General features: G+C 43.3%; 1 protein-coding gene across 1 annotated transcript in view; it reads left to right on the plus strand.

Moving 5' to 3' along the window:
• Nucleotides 1-5,111: 5,111 nt before the first annotated feature.
• pard3ba (par-3 family cell polarity regulator beta a) overlaps nt 5,112-27,168 on the plus strand; it is a 329,828-nt gene continuing 307,771 nt past the window's right edge. Inside the window, 2 exon segments of the mRNA XM_061889407.1 lie at nt 5,112-5,579; nt 20,682-20,783. Coding sequence (XP_061745391.1) covers nt 5,463-5,579; nt 20,682-20,783 — 219 coding nt within the window. The 5' untranslated portion in view covers nt 5,112-5,462.

A 27,168-nucleotide genomic window follows, 5' to 3' on the forward strand; every position in this document is an offset into this window, starting at 1 on the left:
CTTCAGTCCTTCAACAGTCCGGGGTCTCCGCTGTCGTATTTTACGCTTCATAATGCGCCACACATTTTCCATGGGAGACAGGTCTGGACTGCAGGCGGGCCAGGAAAGTACCCGCACTCTTTTTTTACGAAGCCACGCTGTTGTAACACGTGCTGAATGTGGCTTGGCATTGTCTTGCTGAAATAAGCAGGGGCGTCCATGAAGAAGACGGCGCTTAGATGGCAGCATATGTTGTTCCAAAACCTGTATGTACCTTTCAGCATTAATGGTGCCTTCACAGATGTGTAAGTTACCCATGCCTTGGCCACTAATGCACCCCCATACCATCACACATGCTGGCTTTTCAACTTTACGTCAATAACAGTCTGGATGGTTCGCTTCCCCTTTGGTCCAGATGACACAATGTCGAATATTTCCAAAAACAATTTGAAATGTGGACTCGTCAGACCACAGAACACTTTTCCACTTTGCATCAGTCCATCTTAGATGATCTCGGGCCCAGAGAAGCCGGCGGCGTTTCTGGATGTTGTTGATAAAAGGCTTTCACTTTGCATAGTAGAGCTTTAACTTGCACTTACAGATGTAGCGACAAACTGTATTTAGTGACAGTGGTTTTCTGAAGTGTTCCTGAGCCCATGTGGTGATATCCTTTACAGATTAATGTCGGTTTTTGATACAGGGCGTGACGGATCGATGGTTACGGTCATTCAATGTTGGTTTCCGGCCATGCCGCTTACGTGGAGTGATTTCTCCAGATTCTCTGAACCTTTTGATGATATTATGGAGCGTAGATGTTGAAATCCCTAAATTTCTTGCAATGTCACTTTGAGAAAGGTTGTTCTTAAACTGTTTGACTATTTGCTCACACAGTTGTGGACAAAGGGGTGTACCTCGCCCCATCCTTTCTTGTGAAAGACTGAGCATTTTTTTGGGAAGCTGTTTTATAGCCAATCATGGCACCCACCTGTGGGATGTTCCAAATAAGTGTTTGATGAGACTTCCTCAACTTTATCAGTATTTATTGCCACTTTTCCCAACTTCTTTGGCACGTGTTTCTGGCATTAAATTCTAAAGTTAATGATTATTTTCAAAATAAATATTTTTTGATCAGTTTGAACATGAAATATGTTGTCTTTGTAGCATATTCAACTGAATATGGCTTGAAAATTATTTGCAAATCATTGTATTCTGTTTATATTTACATCTAACACAATTTCCCAACTCATTTCCCAACTCATATGGGAACGGGGTTTGTAGATGTAACTATAAGTATATATTGGGTTTCACTCTGTAAAAGTGCTTTGAGTCACTAGAGAAAAGTGCTACATAAACATAGTACACTTCATCAGTGAGTACATGTGGTCATGCAGCAGACAGTCAGTGTATACACTGGATGGATGTGCACCCAAGCAGGGAGACAGTGTGTGTTTCACAAGAGCGTGACGCAGCTCCAGTGCAGCCGGCAGATATCCAGGTAAGCCACACCATGCTTCCAAAGCTGTAAATCAGCATTAAAAAAAAAATATATATATATTATTGCTGATATCCTGGTTTGTGAAATCCTTGAGAAAAGTTTTGTCAGTAAAAGTAGAAAAACATGCTGAGAGGAAGCAGATGTAGAACGAGGTCAAGCAGTGGGAAGAGGACTCCGGTCTTGTTCATGACTGAGGAGATCAATGAGTGCTTGTGAGTCAACAGCGTGGGCGAAGATTCAAGCTCATTAGCGCAGCTTGACTTGAGTGTTTGACTTTTCTACACCGCCGTCCCACTGCCATCTTGCTGCAGCCTTTGGGACACGTTGGTCTACTTTCAGTTGGACATGAAGTGATGGACTGCAGACATTACTCACATGTCTTGTTTGCTTCCTTCGCTGCATCCCAGAATCATTCAGATGTGCAGCAATTAGGCGTCAAAAAGCAATGTCATTTCCCATCCAACCTTGGAGGCACTTGAAATGGAATTTGAAATAATAGAAGGTAACTAGTCGTCATGTGAGGCTGCACCGCCCTATGGTTAAGTACTGAGTCAGCTGAGGCCTGCAACCAGACATTTATCTGCTTCTAAAAGTAATCTCTTGCAATTAACACAAGCCGTTTTCTAAGTTTCACCGAGAGAAACTTGCAAATCGAATATGAAAATAAAATACTTAAGATCCGACCAAGTCATTTGGTCTAAGTCGCTCGCATTGACTTTTTTTTTTCCTCCCAAAAAATGGGTGTAAAGGACATTATTGAGGAGAAGAACCGGATGATACCATGAATTGATTAACGTGGACCCCGACTTAAACAAGTTGAAAAACTTATTGGGGTTTTACCATTTAGTGGTCAATTGTACGGAATATGTACTGTACTGTGCAATCTACTAATACAAGTATCAATCAATCAATCAATAGCAGGTACTAAAACTTTAGTTCACTTCCTGTTCTCAATTTATTCACAATATACTCCATAAGTAATAAAAATAAAAATAAATAAATAATTAGTGAAGTAAGTTATATTTCATATAGTGAAAATGAATGAATGGATGAGACACAGTTAAAATGTTTATCATGGGGCCTCACGGTGGGAGAGGGGTTAGTGTGTCCGCCTCACAATATTAAGGTCCTGAGTAGTCCTGGGTTCAATCCCGGGCTTGTAATCTTTCTGTGTGGAGTTTGCATGTTCTCCCCGTGACTGCGTGGGTTCCCTCCGGTTACTCCGGCTTCCTCCCACCTCCAAAGACATGCACCTGGGGATAGGCCCCTCCCACCTCCAAAGACATGCACCTGGGGATAGGCCCCTCCCACCTCCAAGGACATGCACCTGGGGATAGGCCCCTCCCACCTCCAAAGACATGCACCTGGGGATAGGCCCCTCCCACCTCCAAAGACATGCACCTGGGGATAGGCCCCTCCCACCTTCAAAGTCATGCACCTGGGGATAGGCCCCTCCCACCTCCAAGGACATGCACCTGGGGATAGGCCCCTCCCACCTCCAAAGACATGCACCTGGGGATAGGCCCCTCCCACCTCCAAAGACATGCACCTGGGGATAGGCCCCTCCCACCTCCAAAGAAATGCACCTGGGGATAGGCCCCTCCCACCTCCAAAGACATGCACCTGGGGATAGGCCCCTCCCACCTCCAAAGACGTGCACCTGGGGATAGGCCCCTCCCACCTCCAAAGACATGCACCTGGGGATAGGCCCCTCCCACCTCCAAAGACATGCACCTGGGGATAGGCCCCTCCCACCTCCAAAGACATACACCTGGGGATAGGCCCCTCCCACCTCCAAAGACATGCACCTGGGGATAGGCCCCTCCCACCTCCAAAGACATGCACCTGGGGATAGGCCCCTCCCACCTCCAAGGACATGCACCTGGGGATAGGCCCCTCCCACCTCCAAAGACATGCACCTGGGGATAGGCATCCTCCCACCTCCAAAGACATGCACCTGGGGATAGGCCCCTCCCACCTTCAAAGTCATGCACCTGGGGATAGGCCCCTCCCACCTCCAAGGACATGCACCTGGGGATAGGCCCCTCCCACCTCCAAAGACATGCACCTGGGGATAGGCCCCTCCCACCTCCAAAGACATGCACCTGGGGATAGGCCCCTCCCACCTCCAAAGAAATGCACCTGGGGATAGGCCCCTCCCACCTCCAAAGACATGCACCTGGGGATAGGCCCCTCCCACCTCCAAAGACGTGCACCTGGGGATAGGCCCCTCCCACCTCCAAAGACATGCACCTGGGGATAGGCCCCTCCCACCTCCAAAGACATGCACCTGGGGATAGGTTGATTGGCAACACTAAATGGTCCCTAGTGTGTGAATGTGAGTGTGAATGTTGTCTGTCTATCTGTGTTGGCCCTGTGATGAGGTGGCGACTTGTCCAGGGTGCAAGGGTGTCCAAACTTTTTCCACTGAGGGCCTCACACTGACAAATCAGAGCACGTGGGGGCCAAGTTAATATTTTTTCATTTTCAAAACCAATACAATATACACTTTTTTTTTTTTTTTTAATTGTTGGGGCTCCCTCAGGTTAGGTCTTAAGAACCCAGAAGGGTTTCAGTCTTAAACAAGTATCAAAATAAGTTATGTATTATTTTTTTCATAAAACCTTTGAATCGCTAATTCTACTTCAATATTTTTTTTACTTTTTACGAGCTTTTTTTTAAACCTATTTTTTGAGGCAAAATACAAAATACACAATATTTTTCCCAAAACGATTTTCAAAGTGAAATATTTAATGTGAAGTAATTGATTCCTTAAATAGGTGAATAATTCATAGCAAAATTTATTTGAATTATTTTTTTATTTTTTTTGTTTTTTCCCCCCGCAAAGACAGTTATTAAAATCCCCAAAAAACCTTAAGGATCCAAAAGTGCCCTACACTCATAAAATGGTCATGCTTTTTATTTATTTTTTTATTTTTCATTCAACACTTAAATCTCTATAATCTCAGATAATATATTGTAATTGGTTTAGTATATTTATAATAACAATCAATAGGATAATTAGTATAAATAGTTTGGAATTTTTTTTCTAATTTTCCTACCGTTCATGTTTTTATGTTTGTTTTATTTATGTCCGTTTTGTCCCTAAATTAATCAATAATTTATAGCAACAGTGATTTTTATTCATTTTTATTGTTTGAGAAATTATTTTAAAAATGGTGTTATCAGAGTCAACAATGCAACTTTTTCTCGTTGCATTTCACCCATTTGCACTTTTATTCCACTTTTTAATGTTTAAAAAACATACATATTTTAGTATTTTTAGAATGATGTGCTGCGGGCCGCAAATGGCCCCTGGGCCACACTTTGGGCACCCCTGATTTAAAGAAATGAACTTGTTTAGGTAATATTTTCTTAATATTTCTACTATAATAACAAGTGGCAAAGGTTAATAGTTCTGTATGCCGAGATGTGATTGGCTGACAAAACAGGAAGTGACTTCCTGAGCAATGAAGACAGGTTCCACCTGAGATGTGATTGGCTGACGAACCAGGAAGTGACAGCCCGGGCAAAGCCGAGCGGCTCCACCTGATATGTGATTGGCTGACGAACCAGGAAGTGACAGCCCGAGCAAAGCCGAGCGGCTCCACCTGAGACGTGATTGGCTGTCAGCACCTGAGACGTGATTGGCTGTCAGTACAGGAGTGATTTCCTGTAGCGCCTCCGCGGCCGTGATTTCTTCCTGCTTTGAGTTCCTTTTATTTCGCTTTAATTTGGGGCCAACATGACGGAAAGTGTTTGTCTGTGAGCGAGTTATTTGTTCCCCACGGGCAGCTGCGGGTTGCCAGGACGATGTCTCACCTGTGTGCCTCGGCAGCGGCAACAGGTGTGCAGACTTGAAGGTGATCTCATCTCGGGACACCTGTTGCTCCACTTTGGACGCACAACGACGAGGAGGAGCGAGCGTGGACTTTGTCTCGGATACATCCATTAAATATTCATTTAATTCAACGTTTATTGAGCTATTATGAAAGTCACGGTGACATTTGGCGACAGGGCCGTGGTAGTTCCGTGTAAACCTGGATGGACTGTCCGGGATTTAATGGAACAAGCCACGCGGAGATACCGCAGGATTTTGGATCAGGTAAACTCAAATTAGTACAATTTCATTTTTTAAAAGCTCTATTTTTCATAATTTTTTACGATGTGAACTTGATGTGTGGTGCATTCCTCTCCTTCCGCGCATTACGTCATCTACCACGTGACACGCTTTCGTTCGAAAACATTGGCGAGTGTTTCAAACCGGAAATGTGCTTTAAAAGGAGATGTTGTCTGCGTCATCGCATACCAAACAGCAGACTGATACTGATGCGTTTTCCTTTCACATTTTTCAAGATCATTGATTGATTTTGCATCTAATTTATTGATCAGTACAAACAGTCCTGTGCACGGATTAATTGAACCCAACAAGCAATTGCCGTTGATACAATTAATTGTATCAACACACTTGCAAATATAATACAAAGTAAATTCATCCATCCATTTTCTTCCGCTTATCCGAGGTGGGGTCACGGGGGCAGTAGCCTAAGAATCAGAATCAGCTTTATTCTCATTACTCAGGGTAATTAGATTGAGGCCATTCCATACAGTGTGATGTGTGCATGCAAGAAAACAATATGTAAATATATAAAAAGATAAAAAATCTAGAAGTGGAAAGAAAGGTGTGGAAGAGAACAGTGTACACTATAATCTCTGCACAATGTACACTCTATACACTCTACAAATGTAACACTATACACTGTACAAATGTAACACTATACACTGTACAAATGTAACTCTATACACTGTACAAATGTAACTATACACTCTGTACAAATGTAACTATACACTCTGTACAAATGTAACTATACACTCCGTACAAATGTAACTCTATACACTCTGTACAAATGTAACTCTATACACTGTACAAATGTAACTCTATACACTCTGTACAAATGTAACTATACACTCTGTACAAATGTACACTATACGCTGTACAAATGTACACTCTATACACTCCGTACAATTGTACACTCTATACACTCTGTTCAAATGTAACGCTATACACTGTAAAAAAGTAACTCTATACACTCTGTACAAATGTGACTCTGTACACTCTGTACAAATGTACATTCTGTACAAATGTACACTCTATACACTCTGTACAAATGTACATTCTGTACAAATGTACACTCTATACACTGTACAAATGTACACTCTGTACACATGTACACTCTGTACAAATGTACACTCTATACACTCTGTACAAATGTAACTCTATACACTGTTCAAATGTAACGCTATACACTCTGTAAAAATGTACACTCTATACACATGTACACTCTGTACACATGTGACTCTGTACAAATGTACACTCTGTACACATGTACACTCTGTACAAATGTACACTCTATACACTCTGTACAAATGTAACTATACACTGTACAAATGTACACTCTATACACTCTGTACAAATGTACACTCTATACACTCTGTACAAATGTAACTATACACTGTACAAATGTACACTCTATACACTCTGTACAAATGTACACTCTATACACTCTGTACAAAGGTAACGCTATACATTCTGTACAAATGTACAATCTATACACTCTGTACAAATGTACGCTCCATACAGAGGGTGAAATGAATATCTGCATGAAAAATACCGGGTGGTTGGTGGAATGGGTTATTGCACCGAAGAGAAGGCAGTTATGAGGGTCAATGGTGCAGTCAGTTCAGGGTGGTCTTGGCCCTGGGGAAGAAGCTGTTCTTTAGCCTGTTCGTCTTGGTTTTAATGCACCTGTAACACTTCCCAGAGGGCAGCAGGTGGGACAGGTCAGAGCCAGGGTGGGTGATGTCCTTGATGATTTCACTGGCTCTGTTGAGGCAGCGGGAGGTGTAGATGTCCATCAGAGAGGACACTCTTGACCACTCTTTGCAGCCTCTCCCTGTCTGCTGCAGTGCACATACTGTAATACAGTAGGTCAACAGGATCTCGATGGACGAGCGGTAGAAGGTCAGCAGCAGGTCAGCCTTCAGGTTGTACTTCCCGAGGACTCTCAGGAAGTGTAGCCGCTGCTGAGCCTTCTTGATGATTGATGTGGTGTTGACTGTCCAGGAAAAGTCGTTAGAGATGTGGACTCCAAGGTACCTGAAGGTGTGGACCCTCTCCACACCCTCGCCGTTGTTGTAGATGGGGGCAGGGTCGGTGCTGCTCCTCCTGAAGTCCATGATGATCTCTCTGGTCTTGCTGGTGTTGAGAGCGAGGTTGTTCTCCAAAGACCAGGCCGTCAGCTTCAGGACCTCCTCCCTGTAGGCGGCCTCGTCACCCCTGGGGATGAGCCTGACCACTGTGGTATCGTCAGCGAACTTGGCGATAAAGTTGTCACTGTGGACTGGACTGACTGAGCAGAGAAGCCCAGACTTCCCTCTCCCCAGGGATCACGAGGCTTTCCCAGGCCAGCCGGTAGACATAGTCTTCCCAACGTGTCCTGGGTCTTCCCCGTGGCCTCCTGCCGGTCAGACGTGCCCGAACACCTCCTTGCGTTCGGGTGGCATCCTGACCAGATGCCCGAACCACCTCATCTGGCTCCTCTCCATGTGGAGGAGCAGCGGCTTTACTTTGAGTTCCTCCCGGATGGCAGAGCTTCTCACCCTATCTCTAAGGGAGAGACCCAAACTCATTTGGGCCGCTTGTACCCGTGTTCTTATCCTTTCGGTCATGACCCAAAGCTCATGACCATAGGTGAGGATGGGAACGTAGATCGACCGGTAAATTGAGAGCTTTGCCTTCCGGCTCAGCTCCTTCTTCACCACAACGGATCGATACAGCGTCCGCATTACTGAAGACGCCGCACCGATCCGCCTGTCGATCTCAACATCCACTCTTCCTTCACTCGTGAACAAGACTCAAGGTACTTGAACTCCTCCACTTGGTGCTAAATAATACAGCTCCACCCATACTCCTCTTTCACACAATTGTTTGAGTCAACAAAAGCAAAAAATATTATTTAGCTTGAAATAGTTTTGGGGCTTTCTGCGATGAGGTGGCGACTTGTCTGGGGTGTACTCCGCCTTCCGCCTGATTGTAGCTGAGATAGGCGCCAGCGCCCCCCGCGACCCCAAAGGGAATAAGCGGTAGGAAATGAATGGATGGATGGATTTTTGGCTTGTACTAACAAAGATGGCTAATTCATTCAGAAATATTTATTTCTACTGTAACTGTGCTGCTCGTTAGTGTCTTATGTACCCCAGAATGAATATTAATTGCAGGCGAAGGGCTGACAAAAACAAAGTATATTTTTTTAATGTAAACAAGGGCCAGTGAAAATAGCAGAAATAAAAACAAACACTAAAGCAGTCTAACTTCCTCAAAAACAAAACCCTATTTTGTGATGTTTTAAAAAGCTGCACACATGTATCCTTCTGATTATTAACTCCAGTTTTTTTTTTTTTTTAGCAATCTAATAGACTCAAATAATTCTGAACTTTTTAGCTGTCTTATAGATTGCATATTTATTATTTTATGATTTCACTATAAACTCTGCTGCTCATTAGTGTTATGTTGCCCAAAATGACTTAATCGCAGGCGAAGGGCTGACAAAAACAAAGTATATTTTTTTAATGTAAACAATGGCCAGTGAAAATAGCAGAAATAAAAACAAACATTGAAGCAGTCTAACTTCCTCAAAAAAAAAACCCAACATATTTTGAGATGTTTTAAAAAGCTGCACATATGTATCCTTCTAATTATTGATTAACACCTGTTTTTTTTTTTTAGCAATCTAATGGACTCAAATCTGGACTTTTTAGTTATCTTACAGACCGTATATATATTATTTTATGATTACTCCATAAACTGACACTTCACAACTGAAGTTCCTGACAAATAAAGTACTTGAATTGACACAGACTATGTTTAGCTAGCAGACTTTGGCCAAAACAATAGTTAAATCTATTTTTCACACAACTTGTCTCACACGCAAGGTAAAATACTCACGATCTCATCGAGTTGAGATCGCATCCGTTTTAATTTTCCTGAAGGAACTCTCCTGTAGGAATCAATAAAGTACTATCCATCTATCATCCTCCAGATGTCCGACATCCTGCCTCTGATTTACAGGCTCCTGTATCACAGATGTACTGTCATAAAAAACAAAGTCTCCTTTGCAAAATGAGCAAGGTATTCATTTCTTTAACTGACTCGGAGTGAATTGTTTACGTAAAACACTTTCCATGTTTACACCCGCGCTGACCTGTCTCCGTCTGGATAAACACCAATGATGATGTCACCAACTATTGTCAACAGATTATTTTGTCGACATTTAACAAAGGTTTGCACCTATACTTTCCACACCTTTTGTTGCATGTGATGTCACATTAGATTGCAGACTCGACGGGCTCAAACACTGCAGACAAGTATGCCTGATAGAAAACACATTTTCCAAGTACATTGAGGTTCCACTTTTCAAAATGCATTAGCTTGATGCTAATTTACATTGGATTTACTGATTAGCATGAGCAATTTTACATAACGACTACTACAACTCCAAATTTGGGTATTGAAACGACAGATAAGATGCATGTTACAATTAAACAGGTGGTGTGTAATAAGTACAATACGTACAGTATAAACACTTTGTAACACGCAACGATAGTCTAATGGCAAAGACTACTTCCTGACTAGGCAACACACCGTAGCCTGCCCGCTACTGAGGTCTACTGTCTTTGAAGTGAACTCAATACAAAGCACACTATATAATAATTGCAGATGAGATTCAAAAGTGTTAGAAATCAACATACCGTATTTCCTTGAATTGCCGCCGGGTATATAGTATGCACCTGCCTAGAATTACTGTCGGGTCAAACTCGTTTCGCAAAATAATTAGCGCATTCTTAGCATTACCGCCGTCTCAGGATTAACGCCGGGTCAAACTCGTTTCGCAAAATATTATTTTTTTTAGCGCATGTCTAGAATTTCCGCCGGGTCAAACTCGTCACGTCACGAGTGACACTTCACCTGTCATCATTTTCAAAATGGAGGAGGCTGATTTCAATCATTTGAAATCGCATAAAGGGAAGAAGATTAAGAGCTATTCAGTAGGATTTAAGGTCCAAGCTATTAAATACGCTAAAAAGAACAGTTAGCAGCTATGTTTTATTAATATAACGTAGCTGCGTGTGTCAAATATGAGTCATTAAATGACTCCCGTCTCCTGGTAGTAGAGGGCGCTAGCGATCCTTCTTGCGACTACTCGGCTGCAGAAGAAGTGACAACAAGCAGCGATCCTTTATTTTTTCCTCTCGCTTGCACTTTTAACATGGAGGATTACATATCTAAAATAAAACAGTTTTCTAAACTGGACTTTCAATGGAAGCAGGAGGTAATAAAGGAAGATCTCCATCGAGAGAGACTTTTAAAACTGAAGAAAGATAAGGAAGACTTCTATAAACAAGTTATCGATGCTTTTGATCAGAAAGAGCTGCGCATGGACTTCATTTATAAGTAAAGGTAAGACCATAATAATTTTTTCTTTAATTAAATGTGCTTTTAATGATGGTATCCTTACATCACACTCAAATTTATAAGCGCAGGCCTAAATTTACTGCATGCCTTTGGTAAGTGCTGGAGTGAGAAGAGGTTTTAAATTAATTAGTGCTCTTGCGGCAATTAAAGGAAATACGGTATAACAACTAGAGAGCAGTCCTCATTATTATGTTAATACTGTGTCAACAAAACGTAAAATTTTACAACTGGTTTATTTTACCATAATATAACACTGGTCTTAAGGAAACTCTCTAAAACACGTTATAGAAACCAGATTAGAGAAAAATCCTTCGTATCATTTATACTGAGGCGTGATGGAGCTTTTGGACACTGAAGTAAAAAAACGACTGTTCATAATAACTTAGTTTGTGGCCAGGACTGTGAGCAGGGTTTAGTGCTCTTAAAAATGCAGTCACTCAGATCCTACAGTATCTAAAGCCACCAAAACACAACCACAACAAAATAAAAGTAAAACAACATTACCATGATTTAGTGAGACGTTGTGGCTTTTAATGAAGCACAGAGATTCTGCCCTAAAACACACCTCAAGTCAAGTCAAGGTTGTTGACTGATCAATTAATCTTTAAAAGCTTTAGAAACAAAGTTACAGGACAGCTCAGAAAAGCAAACACAGACTTCTTTTTGGAAACAGTAAGATAATGTGGATGTGCTTTGACTATCTGGGAGAGAGCGGACTAGAAATGGTCCCATTGAACTTGACATTAACTCCGACAACAAATGAACACTCACACTGGTCCACTGAGCAGATCACATGAACACAAACCGAAGTACCAGAAATTGGTACCATTGCGTACTGTGATCGCTTCTGCTCTATCTTAGGCAAAGAAGTGTTTTTTAATAGATACAGTCTGGATCTGGGCATCTTTGTAAAGCAAGCATGTCGGAACAGTTCAAAGAATCCACTTTCACTCGTCTGCGACCAAAAGTACAGTCGGTTGTGACATTAAGTCAACAAAAGTGTAGCATTCCAAACCGTGTCCTCTAACCTGTTCCTCACTGTCACAGGTCAATCACACACAGGTCCTTGAAATACTTTCTAAGAATCAGAATTACTTAATTAATCCCAGAGGGGAATTTAAAGACCCACACCCATGTGACCAGACCCCCCACACACACACATTGCTTCTCATAGCTTCCATTGCATTTACTGTATGTACAGTACAGTACTTTGGCAGGGACCTAAACATTCATAGTGAATGTTGTCTATCTGTGGTGGCCCTGTGATGAGGTGGTGACTTGTCCAGGGTGTACTCCGCCTTGCGCCCGAATGCAGCTGAGATAAACTCCAGCACCCTCCGCGACTCCAAAAGGGACAAGCGGTAGGAAATGGATGGATGGATGGATGGATGGATGATTGTTGAACATAGAAATCATGTAATAGCGATGACTTTTGCCTACGGAACAAATAGAGATCCTGGATTTCAATTTAGCCCCTCATTTCTGATACCGTTTTTTCCGGGTAAAAGAAGACATCGGTTTTTAAGCTGCACCCACCAAATTTTAGAAAAAAAAACAAAAAAACGATGGCAATGGGAGCGATTCAGATGTTATCAGACACATTTACTAGGATAATTCTGGAAAATCCCTTATCTGCTTATTGTGTTACTAGTGTTTTAGTGAGATTATATGGTGGTACCTGTACAACCTGAAGGTCGGCCCCGCACCTTTCTTCAGCACCAGTCGACGGGTGGTGGCGATGCCCATCTCTGCCCTTCGCAAGGGACCCTCTTCGAAACACAATCTTTTGAAATGATCGCTGCATAATACACTGTACTTTGCGTGTGTGGTCCAATCCAACCGTGTTCGCTTGACCGCTCTGTTCCATAGTAAAGCTTCACCGTCATCTTTCGGGAATGTAAACAATGAAACACCAGCTGTGTTTGTGTTGTTAAAGGCGGCCACAATACACCGCTTCACATCTACAGCTTTCTTCTTTGATGTCTCCTTTGTTCATTGAACAAATTGCAAAAGATTCAGCAACACAGATGTCCAGAATACTGTCGAATTATGCGATGCAAACAGACGACTTATAGCTGTGAACGGTGCTGGAACAAAATGTCCTCTACAATGCGTGCCGTCATGCGCACGCTTCATCTCACAGACGTTTCAGCCGGATGTTTCGGTGCGAAATTTAAAATTGCAATTTAGTAAACTAAAGCGGCCGTATTGGCATGTGTTGCAATGTTAATATTTCATCATTGATATATAAACTATCAGACTGCGTGGTGGCTAGTAGTGGATTTCAGTAGGCCTTTATTAACATTGATAGTGTGTGAATGTTGTCTATCTGTGTTGGCCCTGTGATGAGGTGGTGACTTGTCCAGGGTGTACCATGCCTTTTGCCCGATTTTAGCTGAGATAAGCGCCAGCGCCCCCGTGACCCCAAAAGGGAGTATGCGGTAGAAACTGGATGGATGGCTTATTGAACATAGAAATCATGTAATAGCGATAACTTTTGCCTACGGAACAAATAGAGATCCTGGATTTCAACTTAGCCCCTCATTTCTGATACCGTTTTTTCCGGGCAAAAGAACACATCGGTTTTTAAGCTGCACCCACCAAATTTTTGAAGAAAAAAAAGAAAAAAAATATGAGGGCAGTGGGAGCGATTCAGATGTTATTAGACACATTTACTAGGATAATTCTGGAAAATCCCTTATCTGCTTATTGTGTTACTAGTGTTTTAGTGAGATTATATGGTGGTACCTGTACAACCTGAAGGTCGGCCCCGCACCTTTCTTCAGCACCAGTCGACGGGTGGTGGCGATGCCCATCTCTGCCCTTCGCAAGGGGACCCTCTTCGAAACACGATCTTTCAAAATGATCGCTGCATAAAACACTGTACTTTGTGTGTGTGGTCCAATCCAACCATGTTCGCTTGACCGCTCTGTTCCATAGTAACGCTTCACCGTCATCTTTCGGGAATGTAAACAATGAAACACCGGCCGTGTTTGTGTTGCTAAAGCCGGCCGCAATACACCGCTTCCAACCTACAGCTTTCTTCTTTGACGTCTCCATTATTCATTGAAAAAATTGCAAAATATTCAGCAAAACAGAAGTCCAGAATACTGTGGAATTATGGTATGTAAACAGACGACTTATTGTTGTGTACGTCACGCACATGCGTCATCAAACCGCGACGTTTTAGCATGATGCTTCCGCGCAAAATTTAAAATTGCGATTTAGTAAACTAAAGCGGCCGTATTGGCATGTGTTGCAATGTTAATATTTCATCATTGATATATAAACTATCAGACTGCGTGGTCGCTAGTAGTGGCTTTCAGTAGGCCTTTAAAGTTCCCCCCAAAATCGATGTTTTTTTCCAACCCCCCCAGATGTTGTAATCATCTGAACATTAATCATTGCGCTGGACAATGGCTTCCCCTTAAATGCCTGGTATCTCCGTGGGCAGGTGGAAGTTTGCTGTTTAATACCTGAATGTGGTCACAATCTGGGCTGTGTGCGGCAGACAGAAGGCTTTGTCCTCTGAGTGATGGGGGATTAGGATTGGTGACAGGCCCCGCTCTTATCGTCTGGCCGCTCCCCTTCATCCCGCCCGTGCGGCCTTTCCCCCGGCGAGTGGCGGGGCCACAAACAAGCGAGACGGCGGCGCACACATACACTCACACAGTGGGCTCCGCTGACAGCCCACTCGTCCCTGTTGATGCCCAAGCAGTCTAAATGAGAGCGGCTGTGATTAGGAAACACCCGGGGGCCTCGCTCGCTTTTCACTGGGCGTGTTAATTAGCTGCCGTGGACGCTGACTCTGCAGCCTGTGGCCTCCTCCTAATGGAGGCTGGTGATCATGAGGACAGTGCAGGTCTGCCAACAACATCCACTTAGCACCCGCGTACAATGCACATCCTCAGGACTCTGTCAGAAAGCTGGATTTGAATCGCTGAAGATGTGCTGCTTCATGGCCAAGCTGCACCGTGCATACCTTCTTAATGAGATGTTTACCTCACTTCCTCCAAAACTGACAACGCTTCAAACTCTCTCTCTCTGCACGTGTGTTGTCACTGTGGACTTTAAGCCCTCTCAGCAATGATGATGATGGCGTTTTGTTTACTGTAGGCACACTAGGCACCTACTATAGAACACCACTTAATGGCTCACCAAACATGAGCACTTCTCCACAATCTACATTCCAATGTAGGGCTGCGATTAACGACTATATTGATTGTTGACTAGTCATCGACATTAGTCACGAATAGCGTACACCTGTTTAATGGCTCTAATTTTTCCATCGACTTTAGTTATTTTAAGAAAAGGACAAACGGTAGGAAATGGATGGATGGATAGTAATGTGCTCACAGACAACAAAGATGACTACCGTATTTCTTTGAATTGCCGCCGGGGCGCTAATTAATTTAAAACCTCTTCTCACTCCGGCACTTACCAAAGGCATGCGGTAAATTTAGGCCTGAGGCTTATAAATTTGAGTGTGATGTAAGGATACCATCATGAAAAGCACATTTAATAAAAAAAAACATTATTATGCTCTCACCTTTACTTATAAATGAAGTCCATGCGCAGCTCCTTCTGATCAAAAGCATCCATAACTTGTTTATAGAAGTCTTCCTTATCATTCTTCAGTTTTAAAAGTCTCTGTCTCGATGGAGATCTTCCTTTATTACCTCCTGCTTCGATTGAAAGTCCAGTTTAGAAAACTGTTTTATTTTAGATATGTAATCCTCCATGTTAAAAGTGCAAGCGAGAGGAAAAAATAAAGGATCGCTGCTCACTCTTGCTGCTTGTTGTCACTTCTTCTGCAGCCGAGTAGTCGCAAGAAGGATCACTAGCGCCCTCTACCACCAGGAGGCGGGAGTCATTTAATGACTCATATTTGACACACGCAGCTACGGTATATTAATAAAACATAGCTGCTAACTGTTCTTTTTAGCATATTCAATAGCTTGGACCTTAAATCCTACTGAATAGCTCTTAATCTTCTTCCCTTTATGCCATTTCAAATGATTGAAATCAGCCTCTTCCATTTTGAAAATGATGACAGGTGAAGTGTCACTCGTGACGTGACGAGTTTGACCCGGCAGTAATTCTAGGCAGGCGCATACTATATACCCGGCGTCAATTCAAGGAAATACGGTAGCCACTTCTATATACAGCTACAAAAGTAAAACAACAACAAAAAAACACTGTGGTGGTGTCTGCGGTGTTCCACGCCATCGTCTGCTGGGGTGGGGGGAGCATGGCCAGAGACAGGAGCAGACCCAACAAAGCAACCAACAGTGCCGACTCCACCCTCGGCCGCCCACCAACTCTCGGCCAGTGTCCAGTCTGCATGGATGAGCGAGGGTACGTCCAAGGAGACCGAGGTGTCCGATACTTGCTCATTCAGCCAAGACACTGTGAAGCTTATTTACCAGGTGCCAACTTCACTGCATTTGGGGTTTGTAATCAAATTAGTCGACTGATCGTTAATAACCGAGGACTAGTGGACTATTACAATAGTCGTTGGTTGCACGAGCAGGAGAAAGGGCGTGTTTGATTTGCTTACCCTCACCACCTACTGTACAATACAATATGGGTCACTGCAGCCTTTAAAAAAAAAAAAAGCGGTTATCAGATCTATTTTTTAATGTTATCAGATTTTTAGGTATGACGCCATATCTCTTCATATCGTGCACTCGTAGTGGGAAATATTTCTGTCCGAGGCTGGCGTTTACTACACTGGTGAAAGAGATTAGCAGCGGAAGAATGAGGACCTTCATGTTGGACCGGTTTGTCCTGTCCTGTGAGGAAACTCATGCTGCTGTCGCTGCAGATGTAGTCCACAGCTTACATGTAGCACATAACAAGACCTTCAGCACATATGATAAACAATGAAATGTTTTATGATCAAAACACGTCAATTTGTTTGTAATATTTTCCTCTCTCAAATAGGCCAAGTAAGGTAACTAAAAAATAGTAACACTTTTCAACTTGCTGTAATACAAGTCTGCAACTATAGCCACAATATTATTTAACATGATCTTTTCTCGGGCATAATTGCCTTACTGGATTTGTTAGATTGTGCAAAAGTACTTAATGAAGTGTCTAGTCCAGGGGTCGGGAACCTTTTTGGCTGAGCGAGCCATGAAAGCCAAAGATTTTAAAATGTATTTCCGTGAGAGCCATATAATATTTTTTAACACTGAATACAATTAAATGCATGCAATTATAATTATTAACAACAATTTTAGAGTACAATAAGTCTTTTATTGTTTTTAATAACATTTTTATTCTGAAGCTAACCAAAAATAATTCAAATACTTCTTACCATTAATGCGACTTCTTGAACTGGTGTGGTAGAAACCAGATGGATGGATTAAAATGCATGAGAATTATTTATATTTTGAACGTTATTTTTAACACTGTGATTACCAGCGGAATTATTCATTACTTATCGTGTCAAGCAATGTCAGCTCAGATTTATCTGAGAGCCAGATGCAGTCATCAAAAGAGCCACATCTGGCTCTAGAGCCATAGGTTCCCTAACCCTGTTCTAGTCAATGGACCGTTGTTAATGTTTCCCACATTCTGCAATATTTAGGACAGACAAAACGTGAGGAAAAACATGAAAGGCAAAACAAATAGGTTCAAAATACTTCTTATGTTGCTTTTTTGTCGATTTTTAAAATGTCCCTAATGAAAATAGAGGAATGATACATTTTTCACGATAAGCGTCAATGTGTAAAAAAACACTGATAATAACAAGCTATTTTTTTCACATTACCTCAAAAGTTGTTGGAGAAGACATTGAACTGCTGGTTGGTAGCTCGGCTGGTAGAGCGGCCGTGCCAGCAACTTGAGGGTTGCGGGTTCGATTCCCGCTTCCGCCATCCGAGTCACTGCCGTTGTGTCCTTGGGCAAGACACTTTACCCACCTGCTCCCAGTGCCACCCACACTGGTTTGCATGTAACTTAGGTATTGGGTTTCACTATGTAAAGTGCTTTGAGTCACTAGAGAAAAGTGCTATATAAATATAATTCACTTCACTAAATATAATTCACATCCCAGCCAACCAGAGATGTTTATTTGGGCAACAACAACAACTAATAAAGCTTGAAATTTATTGCTGTACGTAGGAATGTAACGATAAACGGTATCTATTATAACCACGGTAAAACTCCCGGTGGTTAAAAAACCAAGACTGATAATTGAACTTTGATACACTCAAAAAACTGACTGCTGCCAGTGTTAGTTAGCCTAAATCAATCAATCAATCAATGTTTACTTATATAGCCCTAAATCACTAGTGTCTCAAAGGGCTGCAATGCTAACATGAAAACAAGAGATCTTAACATCTTTCCCCATTAGCAAACCGCATACCCCATTCTAAACTTTTGGGACAGCGGGGTGCAGTGGAAGAGTGGCCGTGCGCAACCCGAGGGTCCCTGGTTCAATCCCCACCTAGTACCAACCTCGTCACGTCCGTTGTGTCCTGAGCAAGACACTTCACCCTTGCTCCTGATGGGTGCTGGTTAGCGCCTTGCAGGGCAGCTCCCTCCATCAGTGTGTGAATGTGGAAGTAGTGTCAAAGCGCTTTGAGTACCTTGAAGGTAGTAAAAGCACTATACAAATACAACCCATTTATCATTTATATAACCACAGTCATAGCAACTGAGTGATTCAATTGTGCACATTGAACCTACAAGCTGTGCTCTCTTTGAACTTAGTGATCCTTCTACACTCAAAGGAATACAAAACAGAGCGTTTTTTATGGTGCGTTCAAGGAGCGCTGAGCAGTGTAGGACACCATAGGGCCTGCCAGAAATAATAACTTTAAAGTTAAAGTAGCAATGTGGTGAAATGTGTCCTCTGCATTTGACCCATCCCCTTGTTCCACCTCCTGGAGGTGAGGGGAGCAGTGAGCAGCAACGGTGCCGCGCCCGGGAATCATTTATGGTGATTTCACCCCCAATTCTAACCCTTGATGCTGAGTGCCAAGCAGGGAGGCAATGGTCCCATTTTTTATGGTCTTTGGTATGACTCGGCCGGGGTTTGAACTCACAGCCTCCCAGTCTCAGGGCGGACACTCTAACCACTATCCCACTGAGCTGGTCATAATAAATAGCAATAATAATTTTATTTGTTGCGTACTTATCATTTAAATACATCCTAAAGTGTTACAATAAAACCAATATTTAAAACCGTAAAAGAAACCCATTAAAACAGATTAAATACTATCAGTAAAACATAAGAAACAAAACACATGCAACATAGTGTTTTTTTTAACAGAATGTCAATTTCAGTAAAAAAACGACTTGGTCAAAATATATTAGTGTGTGTATAAGTACTTTTTTAGCACATTCAACAACACTGCAATAATGATGATGATAACATTAATAATTTTGGTCATGCTACAATACGAAGGTCCTGGGTTTGATCCTGGGCTCGGTATCTTTCTGTGGGGAGTCTGCATGTTCTCTCCGTGACTGTGTGGGTTCTACTCCCCGGCTTCCTCCCACCTCCAAAGACATGCACCTGGGGATAGGCCCCTCCCACCTCCAAAGACATGCACCTGGGGATAGGCCCCTCCCACCTCCAAAGACGTGCACATGGGGATAGGCCCCTCCCACCTGCAAAGACATGCACCTGGGGATAGGCCCCTCCCATCTCCAAAGACATGCACCTGGGGATAGGCCCCTCCCACCTCCAAAGAAATGCACCTGGCCGCCGGAAAAGATTTCTTATAAAAATCTAACATGCACTTTTTGATGAATTCACCTTTTATGAGTGGGTTCCCTCCGGGTACTCTGACTTCCTCCCACCTCCAAAGACATGCACCTGGGGATATAGGCCCCTCCCACCTCCAAAGACATGCACCCGGGGATAAGCCCCTCCCACCTCCAAAGACATGCACCTGGGGATAGGCCCCTCCCACCTCCAAAGGCATGCACCTGGGGATAGGCCCCTCCCACCTCCAAAGACATGCACCTGGGGATAGGTTGATTGGCAACACTAAATGGTCCCTAGTGTGTGAATGTTTTCTATCTGTGTTGGCCCTGTGATGAGATGGCGACTTGTCCAGGGTGTACGCCGCCTTCCGCCCGATTGTAGCTGAGATAGGCACCAGCGCCCCCCGCAAACCCAAAAGGAATAAAGGAATAAGCGGTAGAAAATGAATGGATGGATAACCATGATATGTAATTTTCATATCTTTACATCCCTATTGTTCACATTATTGATATGCAAAATAAATTAATAGAATATAAACTCCAGACAGGATGGATAATTTTTTATTTTTTTTTAATCGATTAAGAATCCTTACAAATTAGGATCGCAATTACTTTGAAAGTGTATTATTTTGACAGCCCTATTTAAGAGGTTGTTGTGTGTTTAGACTGCAGCCACATTGACTCTGCAGGGTGTGTACACTCTGAACTTTGCATGTTGTCAGTGAAACCATCCTGGAATTTGAACGCCATTACTCCACCCAAAACTGGATTGTTCTTCACATTCCTACGCAGACATAACCTGAGCCACAATTAGCACGATGCAAAGTCAACAATAACAAACACACGTTACTTTTATTCTTACTTTTATGTTGTATTGTTTTTCCTTCAATATGTATCAACTGTAATTGATGTTGGCAGTCTCCTGGAAAACATTGTCACTTATTTGTGCAGGATGGAAGGAGTGGCGTGAATACACACCACCTGGAGTACACTGATGGAGGCATCCTCGACATTGACGACCTGCTCACAGACCTCGTGGAAGACCGGGATAAGGTGAGCAAGGAATGGGTTCTGTGGTGGACGTGTGGTTCGGGATGAAGATGTCGTGGTACGGCAGGAAGGGGATTCATACGGCCTCTTCAGTCACAGTTTACCTGACACATGACACCTGACGAATTGTCCACTATAGCTGCCAGATGACAGAAGAGTGTTGAATTTTTAAAAATGTGTTTAATGGCAATTCCAACTCTGACCTCAGCGTGGATGGAAGCTGAGGCCCCGTTTACACTAAAGTTGTCCAGGGTAAATCCCACTTAACTTTATCCGTGTCCACACACAACAATGCCAGCATTTAAGACCCCTCCTCCCCCTCCTAGTACGCATGCACAGGTGATGCACACGTCATAGTCACCTAAAGTGTTGCTTTGTGTGCAAGTTCTTGAATGTAACTTATCTGAACAATATGCTCTGTCGCCCTATGGTAGTGAATCACACCTGAGACATCATACATTAATTAAATCTTTATTAGACACGTTAACAATGTGGTAAACAACATTTTACATAAATCAAACTGGGGTTCTAGATATGTGGTCAGGACACTCCTCACTCTTTTGCCTTCAATCAATCAACCATCCATCCATCCATTTTCTACCGCTAATTCCCTTTCGGGGTCGCGATGAGGTGGCGACTTGTCCAGGGTGTACCCTGCCTTCCCCCCGATTGTAGCTGAGATAGGCGCCAGCGCCCCCCGCAATCAACCAATCAATGTTCATTTATATAGCCCTAAATCACAAATGTCTCAAAGGACTGTACAAACCACTACGACTACGACATCCTCGGAAGAACCCACATAAGGGCAAGGAAAACTCACACCCAGTGGGACGCTAGTGACAATGCTGACTATGAGAAACCTTGGAGAGGACCTCAGATGTGGGCAACCCCCCCCTCTAGGGGACCGAAAGCAATGGATGTCGAGCGGGTCTAACATGATACTGTGAAAGTTCAATCCATAGTGGCTCCAACACAGCCGCGAGAGTTCAGTTCAAAGCGGATCCAAAACAGCAGCGAGAGTCCCGTCCACAGGAAACCATCCCAAGCGGAGTCGGATCAGCATTGTAGAGATGTCCCCAACCGATACACAGGCGAGCGGTCCATCCTGGGTCTCGACTCTGGACAGCCAGTACTTCATCCATGGTCATCGGATGGGGGGGGGGAGGCAGAGGACAAAAGAAGAAGAGAAAGGAAAGAAGCGGCAGATCAACTGGTCTAAAAAGGAGGTCTATTTAAAGGCTAGAGTATACAGATGAGTTTTAAGATGAGCCTTAAATGCTTCTACTGAGGTAGCATCTCGAACTGTTACCGGGAGGGCATTCCAGAGTACTGGAGCCCGAACGGAAAACGCTCTATAGCCCGCAGACTTTTTTTGGGACTCTAGGAATCACTAATAAGCCGGAGTCTTTTGAAGGCAGATTTCTTGCCGGGACATATGGTACAATACAATCGGCAAGATAGGATGGAGCTAGACCGTGTAGTATTTTATACGTAAGTAGTAAAACCTTAAAGTCACATCTTAAGTGCACCTTCATTGTCCATTCCTTTTTGGTGACTCTGGACCTAGATGTTGAGTCCGTGACATACATGGCGGACAATAACTGATAGTCTGCTTTGCCAGTCCAAATGCATTCGTCATTTCCCTCAATGCTCAGGAAATACAAAGCACACGCTACCTTTTTTATCACATCCACGGGAGTTCGCATTCTCGTTGTCTCATTTGACAAATGCACACATTTTTTCGCTTAGTAGAAACACAGTGGGCCAGACATTGGAAAGTTCTCTTTCTGTCTGAGAAGTGTTGTATCCCAAATAGCAGCAATGGCTTTCTCTTAAGGTATTCAAGTGTGATCTCCACAAGTGTCTGTACTTGTAGAGGAAGGAGAAACACGGACATGTCTGGATGACTCGACTCCATATTTCCAGGGGTTAGCTCCGAGTTACCAAAGCGCTTTATTATGAAGTTGGCTGTGGTGCGTTCTTTCTGACGTCACTTCCTGTGTGGGGCGTGGTCTTTCCGGCGTCACTTCCTCTCCGAACTCAGTTAGTAAACGATCAATGAGTCCATACAAAGCTAAGTGCTGAAGATTCAAGAAATACACGGCGCACTTACCTGTGTTAAAATTTGTCCGAGGAGGGGCACCTTAAACGCTGGTTTAGTGTGGCTTAAACGGGGTTTAGGCTAAATAATTATTAGTTTAAGGCAGGGGTAGGGAACCTATGGCTCTTTTGATGACTGCATCTGGCTCTTAGATAAATCCTAGCTGACATTGCTTAACATGATAAGTAACGAATAATTCCACTTGTAATCACAGTGTTAAAAATAACGTTCAAAATATAAAACATTCTGAAGAGAAAGGCATTGCAGCTATTTGGGATACAACACTTCTCAGACAGAAAGAGAACTAATCCATCCATCTGTTTTCTACTTCACCTGTTCAAGAAGTTGCGTTACTGGTAAGAAGTTATTTATTTATTATTGGTTAGTGTGGGGCTTGCCCTCCTGGGGGTTCTTCAGACCACCAAGCACCGACATGAGAGCCTGTTTCAGGGTTACAATATTGTTTTATTTTTCAAAAAGTCTCTACGTTGCTTTCCAGCAATTGTATTTTTCTCTTTCGTTTTCGCTCGCGCTCTGGCTCCAACCTCAACCCCGTCTCTCCTCCTGGCTGCTGCTTATAAACAGAGCGACAGGTGATTAGATAACAAGGCCCAGGTGGGCCATCTACACACCTGTCGCTGATTTCGAGGCCAGTCCTGGCACACCCTATTTCGCTGCAGACCCGCAGGCCACGCCCCCTCCACAGTTAGCTTCATAATAACAATGTTATTACAAAGAATAAGAGACCTATAATTCTCTAGAAATGTTGGTATTACTTAAAGATGCACGCGTTTAGTTGTGTTCAGTGTTAAAAAAAATATAATATGGCTCTTACGGAAATACATTTTAAAATATTTGACTTTTTGTCTCTCTCAGCAAAAAAGGTTCCCGACCCCTGCTTTAAGGGGTTGTACGACTTAGTGTAGACAATGCCTGAAACCATGTTGGTGTTCCATACATGTGATGCTTACATAACATAATTCTGTAGACAAATAAGCAATATTTCAACAAAGACCTAGATAATTGACAAATGAACACGTGCTGTTGGTGTTTTGTAACGTGTGAACAGTTGGTGCTCGTGTAGCTGCAAGTTTCCCAGAAGAGCTTCAGAGAAAGAAGGTGACAGAGCTGAATAATAGATGTGGAGCTAGGACAGACACTTTGGCAATCACGCACTTCAGAGACGTCTTTTTCCGGGGGAGTTGTCTTGTAGTAATGAGATCTACGTCTTGTTTGTCTCACACAGATTTAATGATTCCATTCTCGCGCGCCATCCCGCAATGTCACAGATCTGTACCTTCGCTAACAAGTCAGCCTGACGTCAGCTGTTTTCCCCCCAGCTTGTTTTTTTTTGTCAATTATAGGCTGGGCTCGGCTTCCCAAGAACTTTCACCCAGGAGGAATTGTCATATTTACCTTTTTGTTTCTCTCCCCGCTCAGCTTCCGCCCGATTCTCCAAACACCTAACCCACTTTCATCCGCGCTCTCGTTTTAGTCTGCTTGTGCTGCCGAGGCATGCTCACCATCTGCCAATCATCTCACTTGTCTCTGCTCTTTCAAGCTCTCGTAGATTAATGAGCCGAGCCTGCTACTTCTGATCAGTCCATGCTGTCTGTGTTTTATTACTTTCCCACAGTAGACAGCAGAAAGAAAAAAACCCCACTAAAGATAGAATCTGTTATTGTGGCCGACGGCGTCACGCCATCAATCAAACTGGAGTGGACCGATTGTCAAAGCTTTCTTCATCACAGCACGGTTCTTGTGTTAGCCTCAGAAAGTAATGAGTTGTAATGGCTGGCAATTTGCACGCCTTGTGGTTAGCTTAGCATGTCCAGACCTTGTTTTATCTTCTCCTGCCCCCACTTATGCTTACATTTCCGCGTCTGTTTATGAAGCTCCAGGACGGCGTGCAGCGTCGCCTGCTAGGAGGAGCGTGAACGCTAAAGGAGCTCTGCAGGGGGTTGATGGCGGCTGAGATGATGACATCATTAAAGGTCGTCCCCCTGCATCTATTCCACCGCTTGCTTTTATTAGCCTCTCGACCACCAGCTTGATCAATGTGTGTGTGTGTGTGTGTGTGTGTGTGTGTGTGTGTGTGTGTGTGTGTGTGTGTGTGTGTGTGTGTGTGTGTGTGTGTGTGTGTGTTGAACACAACCATGTGCACACACTCACATTTACAGCAGTCTAGTCCAGGAGTCACCAAACTTTTTCCACCGAGGGCCGAACACAGAAAAATTAAAGCATGCGGAAGCCGTTTTGATATTTAAAATTTTTTCAAACCATAACAAAATATATAGATTTTGTTTGTTGTTTTACCTTTAGGGCAACCGGGGACCATAAAGGGTTTAAGACATGGGTGTCAAACTCTGGCCCACGGGCCAAATTTGGCCCGCCGTTTAATTAAATTTAACCCTCAAGGCAGGGGTCGGGAACCTTTTTGGCTGAGAGAGCCATGAAAGCCAAATATTTCAAAATGTATTTCCGTGAGAGCCATATAATATTTTTTAACACGTGCAATTTAAAGTAAGACCAACATATTTAGAGTACAATAGGTCTCCTATTCTTTTTAATAATAATAATAATAATAATAATAATAATAATAATGGATAAGATTTATATCGCGCTTTTCTATTGTTATATACTCAAAGCACTCACAGAGAAGTGGGAACCCATCATTCATTCACACGATGGTGGTGGTAAGCTACATCAGTAGCGACAGCTGCCCTGGGGTAGACTGACGGAAGCGTGGCTGCCAGTTTGCACCTACGGCCCCGCCGACCACCACCAATCATTCATTCATCATCCATTCACCAGTGTGAGCGGCACCGGGGGCAAAGGGTGAAGTGTCCTGCCCAAGGACACAACGGCAGCGACTTTGATGTCCATAGGTGGGAAGCGAACCTGCAACCCTCAGGTTTCTGGCATGGCCGCTCTACCCACTACGCCATGCCGCCCCTTTTAATAACATCGTCATTCTAAAGCTAACCAATAATAAATAAAATACGTCTTCCCATTAATGCAACTACTTGAACAGGTGGGATAGAAAATGGATGGTTGGATTAAAATGAATGACAATGTTAAATCATTTGAACGTCATTTTTAACACTGTGATTACCAGCGGAATTATTCATTACTTATCGTGTTAAGCAATGTCAGCTAAGATTAATCTGAGAGCCAGATGCAGTCATCAAAAGAGCCACATCTGGCTCTAGAGCCATAGGTTCCCTACCCCTGCCTTAAGGTAATATCAAATTAACATTAGGCGTGGCCCGCCGCTGTAACACCGCATTCACCGCTAATACTCTTACTTGCCAACCCTCCCGATTTTCCCGGAAGACTCCCAAAATACAGTGCCCCTCCCAAATTTCATCCCGGACAACAATATTGGGGGTGGCCCTTAAAGGCATTGCCTTTGGTGTTCTCTCCAAGCTGTCGCCACGTCCACTTTTCCTCCATACAAACAGCGTGCCGTCCCTGTCACATAATATATGCGGCTTATACACTCACTCAAGTGAATGCAAGGCATACTTGGTCAACAGCCATACAGGTCACACTGAGGGTGGCCGTATAAACAACTTTAACACTGTTACAAATATGCGCCACACTGTGAACCCACACCAAACAAGAATGACAAACACATTTCGGGAGAACATCCGCACCGTAACACAACAGAACAAATACCCAGAATTTCTTGCAGCAGTAACTCTTCCGGGACACTACAATATACAACCCCCGCTATCACCAAACCCCGTCCACCTCAACCCCGCCGCCGAAAAGAGAGATTCAATTTTTATTTTAATTTTGATATGCCATTGATATTTTTTTATTATTATTTGAAACTGGATTTTGCATGTCACTATAAAGTTATATAAGTCTTGCTTGTTCAATATTCAATGCAAAACTTTTTTGGGTCCCTATTAAAAGGTTAATTTGTTCAACCTCGGCCCGCGGCTTTGTTGCGTTTTAAATTTTGGCCCAATCTGTATTTGAGTTTGACACCCCTGCTTTGAGACATTAAAATGTTAAAAACAAGTCCATCCATCCATCCATCCATTTTCTACCGCTTATTCCCTTTCGGGGTCGCGGGGGCCGCTGGCGCCTATCTCAGCTACAATCGGGCGGAAGGCAGGGTACACCCTGGACAAGTCGCCACCTCGTCGCAGGGCCAACACAGATAGACAGACAACATTCACACACTAGGGACCATTTAGTGTTGCCAATCAACCTATCCCCAGGTGCATGTCTTTGGAGGTGGGAGGGGCCTATCCCCAGGTGCATGTCTTTGGA

This window comes from Nerophis ophidion, linkage group LG27 (assembly GCF_033978795.1).
Source record: "Nerophis ophidion isolate RoL-2023_Sa linkage group LG27, RoL_Noph_v1.0, whole genome shotgun sequence".
Lineage (NCBI taxonomy): Eukaryota > Metazoa > Chordata > Actinopteri > Syngnathiformes > Syngnathidae > Nerophis > Nerophis ophidion.